This window comes from Trachypithecus francoisi, unplaced genomic scaffold (assembly GCF_009764315.1).
Source record: "Trachypithecus francoisi isolate TF-2019V2 unplaced genomic scaffold, Tfra_2.0 Contig01580, whole genome shotgun sequence".
In the NCBI taxonomy this organism is placed as follows: domain Eukaryota; kingdom Metazoa; phylum Chordata; class Mammalia; order Primates; family Cercopithecidae; genus Trachypithecus; species Trachypithecus francoisi.
Window position 1 is genome coordinate 857438 of NW_022681443.1, and position 17376 is coordinate 874813.

At 53.4% G+C, this 17376-nt stretch overlaps 1 protein-coding gene across 3 annotated transcripts in view; it reads left to right on the forward strand.

Moving 5' to 3' along the window:
* The window catches only part of MICALL1 (MICAL like 1), a 34657-nt gene that overhangs the window by 2786 nt on the left and 14495 nt on the right, over positions 1-17376 (forward strand). For 2 of the 3 annotated variants that reach the window (XM_033189049.1, XM_033189041.1), the window contains exons 2-8: positions 2252-2300; positions 2672-2813; positions 9054-9142; positions 10377-10519; positions 13300-13754; positions 15959-16016; positions 16968-17350. In XM_033189049.1, the coding sequence (XP_033044940.1) occupies positions 2252-2300; positions 2672-2813; positions 9054-9142; positions 10377-10519; positions 13300-13754; positions 15959-16016; positions 16968-17350 (1319 nt within the window). Of the gene's footprint in view, positions 1-1651; positions 1882-2251; positions 2301-2671; positions 2814-9053; positions 9143-10376; positions 10520-13299; positions 13755-15958; positions 16017-16967; positions 17351-17376 lie in introns of those variants that run through there. The other variant, XM_033189059.1, reaches the window with a different exon arrangement.

Sequence of the window (17376 nt, forward strand, 5' to 3'; positions counted from 1 at the left end):
GCAGGGGAGGGTGGCTCCCCTTCTGAGATCCAGAATCATGTCCAGGCATTCATTTGCAATGCTGTCAGCCCATTGCACAGGAGAAAACCTGAGGCCCAGGTCCTACATAATGTGTAGGGAAGGCCTCAGTGGTGGGTTGGGAGGATCTCCGTGAGAGTAGGGGTGGCCTAGGGTGAGGGCAAGAATCATCTCCTAAAGTGGTTCAGGCTTCTGGGGTCGGGGGCCCTGCCTGGGTGAACCCAGTGTTGGCCCAGGGCTCTGCTGGGACGAGAGTTGTGGGGGCTGGGCCATCCCTCCACACCACCTGAAATCCAGACATGTTTAAGCTCCTTTGAGGGCATGGACCATGTGGGTTTCCTTTCTGTGTCCTTCATTTTCCCCAGAGCCAAGTAGAACTCCGTGGGCCTCGGGGGACTCTCAGAAAATATATGTGTTACCAAAACACAGATGTTAATTAGGGACAGAGATGGGGGTGGAAGAAGTTGGAAGAAAACCTGCAGGATCCTGAAGTTTTTTTTACAGTTTTCACACTGTTTTCAGCATTGATTCATTCAACAAACATTTACAGAGTGTCTTCGAAATTTGGGGAACTGTGTAGGGAATTGGGGGTACAGAGTGGATAGAATGTGACCCCAGCCTTCTAGGAACACTTCTGGGGTGACTGAAATAAATGGCTGAGACAAGTTGCCTTTGTCTCATTTGGTCTTGGAACAAGCCTCTGTTGGGGGCTGGGTACCATGGTGTTCCCTCACCGTGTCGCAGTGTCATGAACCGGACTGGGAGATGGAGGTTTCGAGAGGTGAAACAACTTGCTAAGGTCACACTCTGAGGCAGTGGCAGAAAAGGGGAGCTAGGGAGGCAGCCCAGGGGAGAAGGAAGTGGCCTGGACAGAATGGCAAAAAGGGAGCTGGTGCCCAGACATAGTCACCTTCCCTCTCCCTCTCCACCCAGCCCTGGGGCACCAGACTCCTTCCAGGGTCCTCAAGCAACTCTTTTCTGCCCAGGGTTCACAGTCCCTGGCCCCTGCCTGGAAAAGTGTTGGGGGCAGGGGGAGGGGCTGTGCTTATCCGGCTCCCTCCTATCTGCGAGGCCTGCCCTTTACCAAGCTGGGACTCCACCAGCTTGGGAGGTGGTACTAGTGCTTTCCCTGATTTGCAGATGGGACAATGAATGCTGGAAGGACTGCTGATCCCCCCAACCCCATGGTCACCTGGGAATTCAGCCCTCAGAGGCGGTGTGGCCTGCTCTTGCCTCTGCCCACCCATCTCTGGCAGTCAGGGCTGCAGTTTTCAGCCATAGAAGGGCAAGGCTGCATGCGGGTGCACCCAGGAGGCCGACGGCGGGAAGACTGAGCTGCCTCTGCTGATTTCAGTGGCCTGGAGTGGGGAGGGAGGAGGGGGATAAATAAAGCCTGCAGGCCGGCCAGCTGTCCCGTGCTGGGGCCCCCAGACAGGCCCTGCCGCCTCTCACCTGTTCCAGTTTAGAAACTAGAAAATCCCTCACTGCTTCCCCAATGGAAGCTGCCCCAGGAGTGGCCCAGCGGGGCCAACCAGCTGTTCTGTGCCAGCAGCTCCAGAGTATGTAGATTTCCACTCGGGTTCAAACTTGCTCTTCTATTCATGGCCCCATTATGAAAAACATTCATCTGCAGGCTGGACTGGGTTGGGATTCAGCAAGTTGGTGTGGCTTCTCCAAGTGGGTGATACATCTGTAGGGGGCCTGTGAGCAGTGAAAGGGCGAGACATGTGGATTCCCAGGGCTGGTGGCTTCCTTTCTCCAGGACTCAGTGTCCTCATCTGTAAAATGAGATCGATTCTTGCCAAACAGAGTTGCTGTGAAAAGAAAGTAAATGAGACAGAGGAGCCCAGCACCGCGCCCTGGGTGAGGTCACATGCGGGTCTTAGTTGTGGACCCCAGAGGTGGCTTCCTGGAAAGAGGGAAGGGATCTTAAGCTTGAAAGCTTGGGCTTGAGCCCCGCCCCTTCTCAGTGATTTCCCAGCCTCTGCTTGGATGCCTCCAGGGCCTGTGAGCTCACACCCTGCCCTGCCCTGGCAACTCCAGCTCTAGCAGCAAGTGTTTGCTGCCTCAGTTTCCCTCCCAGTAATCCACAGACTCTCCCTAGCAACCCTGCTGAGGCTGATGCTGGCCAGGACAAGGTCTTCTCTGTTCAGCTCCTTTCTGACTCTGACCCTGCCCCTATTCCCCAGTCACCTCCTCTCTTGACCAATCATCCTCCCTTTGCCTCTTACAGAGATTTTGATTCGCTTTCCAAGGACAATGTCTTCGAGAATAACCGTTTGGTAAGTTCCTGGACAGATGGAAGCCCAAGAGGCTCTGTGTGTGTGTGTGTGTGTATGTGTATGTGTGTGTGTGTTTGGTGGGGAGGGCAGGGGTCTTGCAGGGTGGCTGCCCTTGTACACCGGCCCTGGCTGCACTTCTCCCCACTCTCTACTTCCCACCAACCCCTTCATGCATGGAGCACCAGGCTTCCCCTTTCTCTAGGCCGTCCTGTGGTGCTTGGGTGGGATTGATACTGAGGGGAGCCCACAGTCACCCCATCCCACTGAGGGGAGCTGGGCCTAGGCTAAGGGTCGCCCCCTAACGCTGCCTCCTCCTCGGCCTCCTCTTCCTGCTGTGGCTGCTCCCACCCTTGCACCTGTCACCACCCCAGGCCTTTGAAGTGGCTGAGAAGGAGCTGGGGATCCCCGCTCTCCTGGACCCCAGTGACATGGTCTCCATGAGCGTTCCTGACTGCCTCAGCATCATGACCTATGTGTCCCAGTATTACAACCACTTCTCCAGTCCTGGCCAAGGTGAGAGGGGGACTCAGCCTTTCACGGAGGCTGGCCCAGGGGGTGGCCCTGGGGATGTCTGATGCTTGCTACTGGTTTTCTGAGTTGCAAACAGACTGCTGAGGAGTATATCATTCATTTACTTATTCATTCATTCACTCATGAAATATTTCTTTTTTTTTTTTGAGACAGAGTTTTGCCCTTTTTTTTTTTGAGATGGAGTCTCGCTCTGTCACCCAGGCTGGAGTGCAATCGCACAATCTCAGCTCACTGCGACCTCTGCCTCCCGGGTTTAACCTCCTGCCTCAGACTCCCGAGTAGCTGGGATTACAGGCACCCGGCACCATGCCCAGCTAATTGTGTCTTTAGTAGAGACAAGGTTTCACCATGTTGGCCAGGCTGGTCTGGAACTCCTGACCTCGTGATCTGCCTGCCTTGGCCTCCCCAAGTGCTGGGATTACAGGCGTGAGCCACTGTGCCTGGTCCTCCTTTTTCTTTTCTTTTCTTTTTTTTTTTTTTGAGGCGGAGTTTCGCTCTTATTGCCGAGGCTAGAGTGCAATGGCGCGATCTTGTCTCACTGCAACCTCCACCTCCGGAGTTTAAGCGATTCTCCTGTCTCAGCCTCCTGAGTAGCTGTGCTTACAGGCAACCACCACTACGCCTGGCTAATTTTTGGTATTTTTAGTAGAGATGGGGTTTCACCATGTTGGCCAGGCTGGTCTTGAACTCCTGACCTCAAGTGATCCACCTGCTTCGGCCTCCCAAAGTGCTGCGACTACAGGCGTGAGCCGCTGGTGCCTGGCCTGAAATATTTCTTGAATGAAAGAGCCCTGTGCTGGGCTCTGGGGTTGCAGCTGTGAATGTATTGGCTGCTGAATTCCCACAGGGGAGACAGACACCAAACACATCCACCAGAAAATGACATCAGAGGAGACACAGGAGGTTGAGTTCATCCGCAGCATGGAGTCCACCTCCCCGGCACCCACCCTCACTTCCTGTTTGCAGACACTTCCTTGGGTTTTTCCTCCAGCAGGGAAGTGGCCCTGTCTGGTGAGGCTGCTGTGCTGTCTTCCACAGAAGTGACTAAGAGCTGAAAGGCTGGGGAACTGGGGAACCGGAGTTGCAGCGGCTACAAGGTGACCTTGGTTCTGAGTGAGGTCACTGGGCATTCCCATGCAAGAACCTCTCTTGGGGGCAGCTGGGCCTCCCCTTCTGCAGAGAGGAAATAGGCCCAGAGAGGGGAAGCAAGGAGCTTAGGATCACACAGCAGACAAACTGAACAGCTGGGTTGAGAATCCAGGTGTGCTGAATCCTACGCTGGGTTCCTGCTGTCCCTGGGTCTGAGTAGAGCCCATTTCAGCCCCTCCCTCCTGCCTCTGCTCTCAGTCTGGACAATCCTGGCCCAACTCTTTTTCTTTTTAGATAGGGAGTTTTGCTTTTGTTGCCTAGGCTGGAGTGCAATAGCATGATCTCGGCTCACTGCAACCTCTGCCCCTGGGGTTCAAGCGATTCTCCTGCTTTAGCTTCCTGAGTAGCTGGGATTATAGGCATGCGCCAACACGTCCGGCTACTTTTTGTGTTTTTAGTAGAGATGGGATTTCGCTACTTTGGCCAGGCTGGTCTCGAACTCCTGACCTCAGGTGATCCACCACTATGCCTGGTTAATTTTTTTATTTTTATTTTGGTAGAGACAAGTTCTTGCTACGTTGCCCAGGCTGGTCTCAACAACAATCCGCCCACCTCAGCCTCCCAAAGTGGTAGGATTACAGGCATAAGCCACTGCGCTTATGAGTTTTTATGAAGTCAGAGGTTTCTTTCCTTTTTTTTTTTTTCTGAAATGGCGTTTCACTCTTCTTGTCCAGGTTGGAGTGCAATGGTGCGGTCTTGGCTTGCTGCAACCTCCACCTCCCAGGTTCAAGCGATTCTCCTGCCTCAGCCTCCCAAGTAGCTGGGATTACAGGCACCCACCACCACACCCAGCTTATTTTTGTAGTTTTAGTAGAGACGGGGTTTCGCCATGTTGGCCAGGCTGGTCTCGAATTCCTGACCTCAGGTGATCTACCCACCTCAGCCTCCCAAAGTGCTGGGATTACAGGCTTGAGTCACTGCACCCAGCCATCTTTTCTTTCATTATATATATATAAAATGAAATGTATATACACATACACACACATATACATATATATGTACATATGTGTATATACACACACACACACACACACATATATATATATATATATATATTTTTTTTTTGAGACGGAGTCTTGCTCTGTCGCCGGGGCTGGAGTGCAGTGGCTGGATCTCAGCTCACTGCAAGCTCCGCCTCCCGGGTTCACGCCATTCTCCTGCCTCAGCCTCCCGAGTAGCTGGGACTACAGACGCCCGCCACCTCGCCCGGCTAGTTTTTTTTTTGTATTTTTTAGTAGAGACGGGGTTTCACAGTGTTCGCCAGGATGGTCTCGATCTCCTGACCTCGTGATCCGCCCGTCTCGGCCTCCCAAAGTGCTGGGATTACAGGCTTGAGCCACCGCGCCTGGCCTATTTTTTTTTTTTTGAGACAGGGTTTTACTCTGTTGTGTTGCCCAGGCTGGAGTGCAGTGGCATGATCACAGCTCAATGCGTCCTCAACCTTCCTGGGCTCCGGTGATCCTTCTACCTCAGCCTACTGAGAAGTTGGGACTACTGGTGCATGCAATCACACCCAGCTAATTTTTATATTTTTAGTAGAGGTGCAGTTTCACCATGTTACCCAGGTTGGTCTTGAACTCCTGAGCTCAAAGGATCTACCCTTCTTGGCCTCCCAAAGTGCTGGGATTACAGGCATGAGCCACTATGCCCAGCCATAAATAAATCACTTTAGAAAATAAAGAAAAGGGCCGGGCGCGGTGGCTCAAGCCTGTAATCCCAGCACTTTGGGAGGCCGAGATGGGCGGATCACGAGGTCAGGAGATCGAGACCATCCTGGCTAACACAGTGAAACCCCATCTCTACTAAAAATACAAAAACTAGCCGGGCGAAGTGGCGGGCGCCTGTAGTCCCAGCTACTCGGGAGGCTGAGGCAGGAGAATGGCGTAAACCCGGGAGGCGGAGCTTGCAGTGAGCTGAGATCCGGCCACTGCACTCCAGTCCGGGCGACAGAGCAAGACTCCGCCTCAAAAAAAAAAAAAAAAAAAAAAAGAAAATAAAGAAAAGAGCCAGGTGAAGTGGCTCATGCCTGTAATCCCAGCACCTTGGGAGGCCGAGGCGGGCGGATTGTTGTTGAGACCAGCCTGGGCAACATAGCAAGAACCTGTCTCTACCAAAAGAAAAATAAAAAAATTAACCAGGCATAGTGGTGGCACACCTGTAGTCCTAGCTACTTGGGAGGCTGAGGTGGGAGGTTTGCTTGAAGCCAGGAGTTTGAAGCTGTGGTAAGCTATGATCACGCCAGTGCACTCCGGCCTGGTCAACAGAGCGTGACACCATCCCTAAACACAAAAAATAAACAGGAAAACTTAGAATGTGGCAAAAGCAGAAAAATTAAAATAATATGTTATACTCCTTCCCCCGATGTAACACTAGGGATTAAAATAATTGAACTAATAACATTGTGTATATTTTAATAGAAAACAAAATGAAAGTATTTCCAGACCTCAGAGGCTTTGGTGAGAGGCGGTCTAAGGTTGGGGTTAAAAACATGGACTCAAAATTTTCACTCTGCCATTTCCTCTTTGGGTGACCATGGGTCAGTTATTTAACCACTCTGCCTCCGTTTCCCTTTTGCAGTTAGGATAGGAATAACACCCATCTCACAGGGTTGACTTGAGGAGTAAATGAGGAAATGTATAAACCTGTGTTTAGCATGTATTTAGATTAGTTTTTTTTTTTTTTTTGAGACAGTCTCGCTCTGTTGTCCAGGCTGGAGTGCAGTGGCACAACCTTGGCAGACTGCAGCCTCTGCCTCCCAGATTCAAGCGATTCTCATGCCTCAGTCTCCCAAGTAGCTGGGATTCCAGGCATGCACCACCATGCCTGGCTTAATTTTTGTATTTTTAGTAGAGATGGGGTTTCACTATGTTGGCCGGGCTGGTCTGGGATTTCTGACCCTAAGTGATCCACCCACCTTGGCCTCCGAAAGCTCTGGGATTATAGGTGTGAGCCACTGCGCCCAGCCAAGATTAGTATTCTTTTTTTTTTTTTTTTTTTGAGACGGAGTCTCGCTCTGTCGCCCAGGCTGGAGTGCAGTGGCCGGATCTCAGCTCACTGCAAGCTCCGCCTCCCGGGTTTACGCCATTCTCCTGCCTCAGCCTCCCGAGTAGCTGGGACTACAGGTGCCCGCCACCTCGCCCGGCTAGTTTTTTGTATTTTTTAGTAGAGACGGAGTTTCATCGGGTTAGCCAGGATGGTCTCGATCTCCTGACCTTGTGATCCGCCCGTCTCGGCCTCCCAAAGTGCTGGGATTACAGGCGTGAGCCACCGCACCTGGCCAAGATTAGTATTCTTATTACTTCTTATTCCATTGATCAGCGTTTAGCTGGCTTCCTTCGAATTGCAATTCACCCTTAGCCTACAACCTTCCTTATGGCCAAACCTGAATCTCTCTCTACTGAGCTCTTCTCTGGGACTCTGTGGTGGGGAGGCGGGGGGTGGGGGGGCGAGTGCGGGGAGCTGTTGGTGGTACCCAGCTCATTTGTTGGCCCTCTCTGGGCAGCCTGGTAGGCAGAGGCAGCCCTGGTGGGCCCAGCTTACTGTGCTGAGCGTGGGCACAGGCGCTCCCTTGCCCTGCAGGGATTCTCATTGATAAAGGTACAATTTGTGGCAGACAGTCCCTTCTCTGTTATGCTGCCCGTATTGTCAACCTCGCAATGTATTTTCATACCTTCTCTAATAAATCTGCCTTTTGTAATAATAAAAAAAAAGGTACAGTTTGTGCCTTTTATACAACTTGGCCCCTAAATGCAAACCATTTTTATCCCATCTGCTGCTTAAGCAAAGGAAACAGTAATGTGTTCCAACTCTGGAGGCAAAGCTGACTGTTCGACTCCCCCAGATGGTCCTGGACTGTACTTTCTGGGCAAGTGGAGGCATTTCAAGAGTGACTTTGACTAGCCTTGACTTTTTACCAGACTGGGTAACTTTGGAGCCTGCCCCTGGCTGAGATGTTGCCTTGCTGTGCTGAGTGTTCAGCTGTGCCACCACGCTCAGTGGGTGCCAGTGACCCTGGGCACAGCAGATGGACCCCCACCCTGGAGGAGCTGCAGCCTGCTCAGGGAGCCAGGGCATGAGTGAAGGAAGCCCAGGGGCTGTGTGAAATCAGAAAGGGGTTGGGGAGTAATGTCAGGATGAAGTCCAGCTTCTTTGTGTGGCTTCTAAGGGCCTCTCCCCAGTCAGCTGGAGCCACTCCTGGCACCAACCATAGTGTTGTTGAATTTCTTTGTTTTTTTTTTTTTTTTTGAGACAGAGTCTTGCTTGGTCGCCCAGGCTGGAATGCAGTGGTGCGATCTCTGCTCACTGTAACCTCCACCTCCTGGGTTCAAGCGATTCTCCTACCTTAGCCTTCTGAGTGGCTGTGATTATAGGCGTGCACCACCACACCCAGCTAATTTTTGTATTTTTAGTAGAGACGGGGGTTTCACTATGTTGGCCAGGCTGGTCTTGAATTCCTGACCTCAAGTGATCCGCTCACCTCAGCCTTCCAAAGTGCTGGGATTACAGGCATGAGCCACTGCTCCCGGCCTGAGGAACTGAGTCTTGGAGGAACCCAGGGTGGGTGAGTTTATTCTGGTGAGGATGTGCAGGGGTGTGCAGGCCAGGTTCTGGTCCCCCATACCCACTTGGGGATAGGCAGGACAGCTTCTTGTCAGCCCCAAGGAGGCAGCCCCTTTCCTGAGCTGTCAGGCCAGCATCATGTGGTTCCTTTCTTTTCCTTTCCTTCACCTCTTCTACCCTGGTGGCGGGGAAGCTGCTGGTGCAGCCACACGTGGGTGCTGTGATTCTGTGATCGTACTGTTGCACCATTGTTCGGATTGGCTATGTGCAGTAGGAGTCACTCTCCCCATTTGATGGAGGTTCAGTGAGATTCAGTGGCTTGCCCTCAGCACTTAGCTGAAAACTGGAGGCATCCCCAGGCCTGTGTGAAGTGGAAGCCAGCTCCTGTCCCACTGCATGAGGTGGTCTGCCTTAAGGTGATGGCTACAGGTCTCAAGTCTTTGGCCAGGTTGGGACCTCCTGGGACTCCAGGATCTGCACCTGCTTCAGGGCCCCTTTCCCATCTCTTGGCAGCTGGTGTCTCACCACCCAGAAAGGGCCTGGCAGCCTGTTCCCCGCCATCTGTAGCACCCACTTCAGCGGAACCAGAAGATGTGGTTCAGGTAGGCAGATCCCTGGAGAGTTGGGAGGGCTGGGGGTGGAGGGGGTGAGTTATGTGGACAACTATCGTTGCAGTGACTGGGTCATGTGAGGAAGTTAGCCCTGACAGTGTTCAGAGGGTGCTTGTTCTCTGTCCCTGCCACACTGGCTTTGGGAATAGGTGTCCCTGACTGGGGCAGTGAGGCATGGGTCAGGAGGCCAGTCCCATTCTGTGGGCAGGGAGCCCTACCTCCTTCTCCAGGGCTCAGGTGGGGTCAGGAGATGCCAGCTCTGGCAAGGGGACAGAGGGCGGCCCACAATGCTGACTTCACCATCATGGCACTGTCAGGAGTTACACACGTAGTAAAGCAAAGATTCCCCTTGATTCCTGTGGAGACAGCTCTGAAATTCCCGGCTTGATTTCCTTTAATCCTCTCAACAACCCAGAGAGGTCAGCATTATGGGCCCTGATACTCAGATGAGGAAACTGAGGCTTAGTGAGGTTTAGTCATTTGTCCAAGGTTACTCAGTAAGGAAGTGGGGGCCAACTGCCAGTCACCTGTTTGAAGGGCTTAGAGGAAGTGGCACCAGCCCTTCACATCTGGACAGCACCTTACAGTGTATAAAGGGCCTTCCCCTCCTGCTCCCATCCGCTCCTTGCTGGAGGGAGCTAGCCCCAGGGCGGGGTCCCCATGAAGGTACATGGGGCTGAGGCTGGCGGGGGTTACACAGTTTCATTCTGCAGGGCAGACCCAAGCCCACACTCAAGCAGCTTGCTCAGGTTCACTGTGCTTGGACATAGAGAAACTGGGATTTAAATCCATGGCAGTTCTAGGAGAGAACAGAAAAGGCAGCTGAAGTGGGCCTGGGAGGACAGGAACCTGTCGGGGGGGTGTCCCCAAAGGGGAGGAGGAGGGGGCAGGAGCCGCCAAGGGGAAGGAGCTGCACAGCCAGGAGCTGCCTGCCTTGGGGGAAGGAAGCCTCAGAAACCGGAAGTCAGGATTTTCGTGTTTCCACACTGGCTCAGTGACCTTGAATAAGGCTTTCTCCCTTTCTGGGCTTTGGCTTCCTCACCTGGGAGACAGTGGCAGCCTTCTGCCCTCTGCCCCTCCTGGGGCCCTGATGAAGTCCATTTCCACCATGAAACCTGGTGCACACTTGAGTGACGGTGGCTGTTGGAGGGAGGGAGAGGGACGTGACGTGAACAAGATGGCTGGTGACCGTGTCCTGCTCCCAACCTCCCCACATTCTCTGCAGGGCGAGGAGCTTTCCTCAGGCAGCCTGTCAGAGCAGGGCACCGGCCAGACCCCCAGCAGCACGTGCGCGGCCTGCCAGCAGCATGTGCACTTGGTACAGCGCTACCTGGCTGACGGCAGGCTGTACCACCGCCACTGCTTCCGGTGAGTGGCCAGGGCCGCCCGTTACCCCCAAAACCAGGGAGGGTGCTACCATGGGTTCAGCACAGACAGTGTGCCAGGCACACCTTGCCAGGCCCTTCGCGCCAGAGCCCCTGGCTTATCCCCATTTTACTGATGAGCAAATCAAGGCTTAGTGAGGGGAAAAGTATTCGCTCAGCCACATGATTCGAGACGGAAACAGGGCTAGAGCACAGGGGTTCTCCTTCCAGCACCCAGGCTCCTTGAGGATTACTGGGTGATGATGAAGGAGCACTTTAAAAGCCATGTATACTTTAAAAGCCATTGAAAATTAGCCGGGCGTGGTGGTGCACACCTCTAATCCCAGCTACTTGAGAGGCTGAGGCAGGAGAATCGCTTGAACCCGGGAGGCTGAGGTTACAGGGAGCTGAGATCACGCTACTGCACTCTAGCCTGGGTGACAGAGCGAGACTCTGTCTCAAAAAAAAAAAAAAAAAAGGCCATTGAAGAAAGAAAATAAAATATTTGAGCTGGGCGCAGTGGCTCACGCCTGTAATCCCAGCACTTTGGGAGGCCGAGGAAGGTGAATCACCTGAGGTCAGGAGTCTGAGACCAAGCCTGATCAACATGGTGAAACCTTGTCTCTACTAAAAATACAAAAATTAGCTGGGCATGGTGGTAGGCACCTGTAATCCTAGCTATTCGGAAAGCTAAGTCAGGAATTGGTTGAACCCAGGAGGTGGAGGTTGCAGTGAGCTGAGATCACACCATTGCACTCCAGCCTGGGCGACAGGGCGAGACTCTGTCTCAAAAAAAAAATTTTTTTTTTCTTTTAAGATGGGTCTCACTATGTTGCCCAGGCTGGTCTCAACTTCCTGGGCTCAGGTGATCTTCCTGTCTCACCCTCCCAAGTAGCCGGGACTATAGGCGTGTGCTTCTATACCCTGCTTGAAGTTTTAAAAAATTACATTAACAACTTGCTTTAAGTGTATGGCTTCCAAGGGAAGCCAGATTTTAAGAGTGGCGTAAGCGACAAGAAAAGTACAAAAACTTAAAAAATTAATGGAAACATTTTATATGTTTCAAAAATGAAACCAAAAGAGGAAATTGAATAGTCAAGGGAAGCTGGCAGTGGCATCATGCCCCTGATCTGGTTGAGTGTGCCCTTGAGTGGGGGGCAGCTGGTGCTGGAACCCTGGAACCTGATTGCAGAATTGGGGTGTCATGGGGAAAAATCTCAAGGAGGGAACAGACTCTACCAACACAGTCACATCTGGCCACCAGGGCAGTGTTTTAGAAACTTTTTCAGGCCGGAGCTGGGTGTGGTGGCTCATGCCTATAATCCTGGCACTTTGGGAGGCTGACGTGGGAGGATTGCTTGAGGCCCAGAGTTTAAGACCAGCCTGGGCAACATAATGAGACTTCATCTCTACAAAAAAATTTAAAAAAAAAAGAAAAAAAAGGCCAGGCGTGGTGGCTCACGTCTGTAATCCCAGCACTTTGGGAGGCTGAGGTGGGTGGATCACGAGGTCAGGAGATCTAGACCATCCTGGCTAACACGGTGAAACCCCGTCTCTACTAAAAATACAAAAAAAATTAGCCAGGCGTGGTGGCGGGCGCCTGTAGTCCCAGCTACTCGGGAGGCTGAGGCAGGAGAATGGCGTGAACCTGGGAGGCGGAGCTTGCAGTGAGCTGAGATCACGCCACTGCACTGCAGCCTGGGTGACAGAGCGAGACTCCATCTAAAAAAAAAAAAAAAAAAAAAAATTAGCCAAGTGTAGTGGCACACACCTGTAGTCTTAGGCACTTGGGAGACAAAGGACAGAGGCAGGAGGATCACTTGAGCCCAGGAGTTTGAGGCTGCAGTGAGTTATGACTGCACTACTCTACTCCAACCTGGGTGACAGTGAGCCATGCCTCAAAAATAAAAAGAAACTTTTTATAGTAACTCCCAGTAAAAAATACACTTGACATTGTGACTAGATGTAAATATTTACCTGAAATAAAACTGTGTAAGTAGAGGCACAGCTGGAGTAAGAGTTTCACAAAGCACTATTTGGTCTTTCTTATATGATACAGTCTTATACATTGTATCTTATTCTATTTCATTAGCGAAACATAGACGGGAGCGGTGGCTCACGCCTGTAATCCCAGCACTTTGGGAGGCGTAGGCAGGTGGATCACTTGAGGTTAGGAGTTTGAGACCAACCTGGCCAACATGGTGAAACTCCGTCTCTACTAAAAATACCAAAAAAAAATTAGCCAGGCATGGTGGCAGATGCCTGTAATCCCAGCTACTCGGAAGGCTGAGGCAGGAGAATCGCTTGAACCCAAGAGGCGGAGGTTGCAGTGAGCTGAGGTCGCACCATTGCACTCCAGCCTGGGCAACAAGAGTGAGACTCCATCTCAAAAAGAAAAAAAAAAAAAGAAAAGAAAACACAAAACACCACCTGATTGGGTAAAAACCACTGCTTTATTTTCCTGAGCTGCTCCCGGATGCAGCCATTCACTGGATGCCACCTCTCGGGGGGACCTTTGCTTCTTCCTCTTGCAGCATAAACTGAAGGCATGTTTCAGAACTTCTGTTGCTGATTTTGTGTGATTTTGGGATCTTATTGTTCCACTATGCTTCTGAAAGTTACTATTTTCTTTATCCTCTGGGAAGTCTAGAGTATGAAGCCTGGAGCTTGGCTGGCAGTTGGGAGGAGGGAAGGGAGGAGACAGCCCTGGGTGCGGCTGGAGGGGTAGCCAGTGGCTGGGCCTGGTTGCCTGGCTAAGTGAACCCCTGTCCTGTCCCCTGCCAGGTGTCGGAGGTGCTCCAGCACCCTGCTCCCTGGGGCTTATGAGAATGGGCCCGAGGAGGGCACCTTTGTGTGTGCAGAACATTGTGCCAGGCTGGGCCCGGGGACGCGGTCAGGGACCAGGCCTGGGCCTTTCTCACAGCCAAAGCAGCAGCACCAGCAGCAACTCGCAGAAGATGCCAAGGATGTTCCAGGAGGCAGCCCCAGCTCCAGTGCTCCTGCAGGGGCTGAGGCCGACGGACCCAAGGCCAGCCCTGAGGCCCGGCCCCAGATCCCTACCAAACCCCGGGTTCCTGGCAAACCACAGGAGCTGGCTAGCACCCCTGCAGGCCGTCCCACCCCCGCCCCCAGGAAGGCCTCCGAGAGCATCGCCCCAGCACCCCCCACACCCCGGCCCCGCTCCAGTCTGCAGCAGGAGAACCTGGTGGAGCAGGCTGGCAGCAGCAGCCTGGTGAACGGTGAGCAGGGTGCAGTCGGGGCAGGGTGCACTGGGTGGCAGTGCACTACTGAAGTCTGTGTGTCTGGGAGTGTCTGTCGGCCCCTCTCTGTCTGTGCTGCTGTGTACTGTGCTGTGTTGGGGACTGCCTGTGTTTTTGAGGTTGTTATTATTTATTTATTTATTTAATTTGAGACGGGAGTTTTGCTCTTGTCCCCCAGGCTGGAGTGCAGTGGTGCGATCTCGGCTCACTGCACCTTCCGCCTCCTGGGTTCAAGTGATTCTCCTGCCTCAGCCTCCCGAGTAGCTAGGATTATAGGCATGCGCCACCATGCCCGGCTAATTTTGTATTTTTTTTTTTTTTTTTAATAGAGACCGAGTAGAGACAGGGTTTCTCTATGTTGGTCAGGTTGGTCTTGAACTCCCTACCTTAGGTGATCTGCCTGCCTCGGCCCCCCAAAGTGCTGGGATTACAGGCGTGAGCCATGGCGTCCAACCTATTATTATTATTTTTGAGACGGAATCCCACTCTGTCACCAAGGCTGGAGTGCAATGGCACAATTTCGACTCACTGCAACCTCCGCCTCCCGGGTTCAATCAGTTCTCCTGCCTCAGCCTCCTGAGTAGCTGGGATTACAGACTACCACAGCCTAGCTAATTTTTGTATTTTTAGTAAAGATGAGGTTTCACCATGTTGGCCAGGCTGGTCTCAAATGCCCGACCTCAGGTGATCTGCCCGCCTCAGCCTCTCAAAGTGCTGGGATTACAGGCATGAGCCACGGCACCCGGCTCTTACTTTTTATATTTTTTTGAGATGGAATCTCACTCTGTCATCCAGGCTGGAGTACAATGGCACGATCTTGGCTCACTGCAACCTCTGCCTTCCAGGTTCAAGCGATTCTCCTGCCTTAGCCTCCCAAGTAGATGGGACTATAGGGGCATACCACCATGCCTGGCTAATTTTTGTATTTTTGGGTAGAAACAGGTTTTCATCATGTTGGCCAGGCTGGTCTCGAACTCCTGACTTCAGGTGATCCGCCTGCCTTGGTCTCCCAAAGTGCTGGGATTACAGGTGTGAGCCACCGTGCCTGGCCTGTTTCTGAGGTTATTAATTCCTGCCACAAATGCCGAGTTCCTGTGGCCTCTGCTGTGCTCTGTTCTCCATGCTGGGACGGTGCAAAGAAAACAGACCCAGGCCCCACCCCTATGCTGCCTTCCTCTGCATGAGCTCTTTTGCATCTGTTCTTGTGGGCTTTAGTTTCAGGGTAGGTAGTAAGTGCCACTCCAATGTGCCCGTGTGTCCCCGAGGTCTCTGGGACTCTGCACATTGGTGTCCTTCCTGTGTGTCCTGGCCCATCCACAGGCACACCGCAGGTGACCTCCAAGCCCAGCCTCTATGTTTGCCCGTGTCTGGAAGGGGAGACCTCAGGGGCTTGGGGGAGAGCAGAGGGGTCAGGTGGGCCTCGGAGCCAGTGTGAGCTTCAGTGGAGACCCCCGGCTCATTCTGTGGGTGCATTCTCCCCCAGCCCGACATTGTGAAATGCTCCCAGATGACCTCCCCGGGTTTTGGTGAGCTTGTAGGATTGAGACTCCTTGTATAAGGCTGCTGGGCAGCCCTTATCATTCCATTAGGGAAGGCATTGGTGGCCACGGGGAGAGAGACTCCCAGGGTCACCCTGCGACTTGCACCAGAACATTCTATTTGTTCAGCTCTCGTGGAGGCTGGATCTGAGCTGGCCGCTGGGGACACAGAATACTGTTCAGGCCTATCTGTGCCTTCAGGGCACTCCCAGCGTTGAGGTGGAGACAGGCACAGAGGCACGGGTTTCAGTGCATTGTGGAAGTCTTGTGAAGTTGGAAGGAGGGGAGCAGGGGCTGTTGTGGGATTCGTAGAGGACACTCAGGAGTCCGGGACTTCCAGGAGGAGGTGGCTCCTGGGCTGAACTGAGATGATGTTTTCTGCCCACACTGGGGGGGTGTCTGAGGGGATCTGGGTTGCGTCTTCTCAAATGAAATGCAAATGGGATCTCAGGTGGCCTGGCCTTGACCCCTGACTGTTCTCAGCCACCTGTGTGCTTATCTAATTTCCATGGGCTGGGCTGGGGAGGTGCGAGGGTGCAGGAGGAAGGCGGGGCGCTCCTGGGGAGGCAGCTGCTGTGGCTGGCTCCCTGGGTGCCCACCTCCTGCTGTCCATGAAGGCCTGGCTCACTGTCATTTTGCATGTAGGAAGACTGCACGAACCGCCTGTCCCTAAGCCAAGGGGGACACTGAAGCCATCTGAGGGGTATGTTGATCCCTGAGGGGCGTTCCTGCTTCAGAGGCCCTGGTGGTGGGAATTGGGGTACTCTGGGGCCGGGTGGGAGAGAGGCTTCCTGTGGATGAGCAGCGTGGGGCTCAGGAGGGGAAGGAGAGCTGGGCCTACACCCCCTCTCCTGAGGCTCACCCTGGAATTCTTGCAGCCTGGCAAACCACTGCCCGGCCCCCTCCCCAGGTCCCTGGTCCTGTGGGCAGTGCCCGGTGCAGGCAGCCACCTCTGGTTCCTGTCATCTCTCCAGGCTCCTTTGCCTGTAACATGGGAGGCCTAGCCTTGATTATAGAGTTGATTTGAGGCTTAGCAGCAGAGTATAGAAAGACCTGGAAAAGCTCAGCTGTAGTACCTGCCCCTCAGGTCCTGCAGCACAGGACCCTGCTTCATGTGGTGGACATCTACTTCAGCGGTTATTTGGGGGCCACGCTTCCCCTATGTGGTCGGTCTGTAGGGAGCCAGGTGGGCCATGGCTGTGCCAGTTGTTAATGTTTACTGAGCCCCTGGCACTCAGCAGGTGCCCTGGTGCCCTGCCCAGTGCTGGACTCCGTAGCTCACTGCATCCTTACACCAACCCTGTGAGGCAAGGATTATTAAGGTCCCCATTGAGTAGAAGGAGAGACTAATACAGAGGGCGAGCAGGTGACTTTCCCAGGTTACATGGGTTGTAGATGACAGAGTCCCTCGTCGATCCTTTCCTGGGCTGGATTAACAGCAGCTCTGTGACTTGAAGGTTCACATTCTCTGGGCCTCAAGGGCTGTGACTGTAACAGTCCATTTCAGACTGGTCCCATGGTGCTGGGGGTGGGAGAAGGGAAACGGCCGTTTCTCATCCACCCCCTTTGAAGTGGCCTCAAAACTGTCTAGAGAGAGAAGGAAACTGACCCCTTGCCTCTGCTAATGGTTTCTGCTGCCTCCCCCTCCCTCCAGGACACCAGCCCCCAGGAAGGACCCCCCATGGATCACGCTGGTGCAGGCGGAACCAAAGAAGAAGCCAGCCCCACTTCCCCCAAGCAGCAGCCCTGGGCCACCAAGCCAGGACAGCAGGCAGGTGGAGAATGGAGGCACCGAGGAGGTGGCCCAGCCGAGCCCAGCGGCCAGCCTGGAGCCCAAACCCTATAACCCTTTTGAGGAAGAGGAGGAGGACGAGGGGGAAGAGGCTCCGGCTGCACCCAGCCTGGCCACCAGCCCTGCCCTGGGCCACCTGGAATCCACACCTAAGTCCCTGCACCCCTGGTACGGCATCACCCCTACCAGCAGCCCGAAGACAAAGAAACGCCCTGCCCCCCCCGCTCCCAGCGCATCCCCACTGGGTAAGTGACTTTCCTGGAGCTCTCCT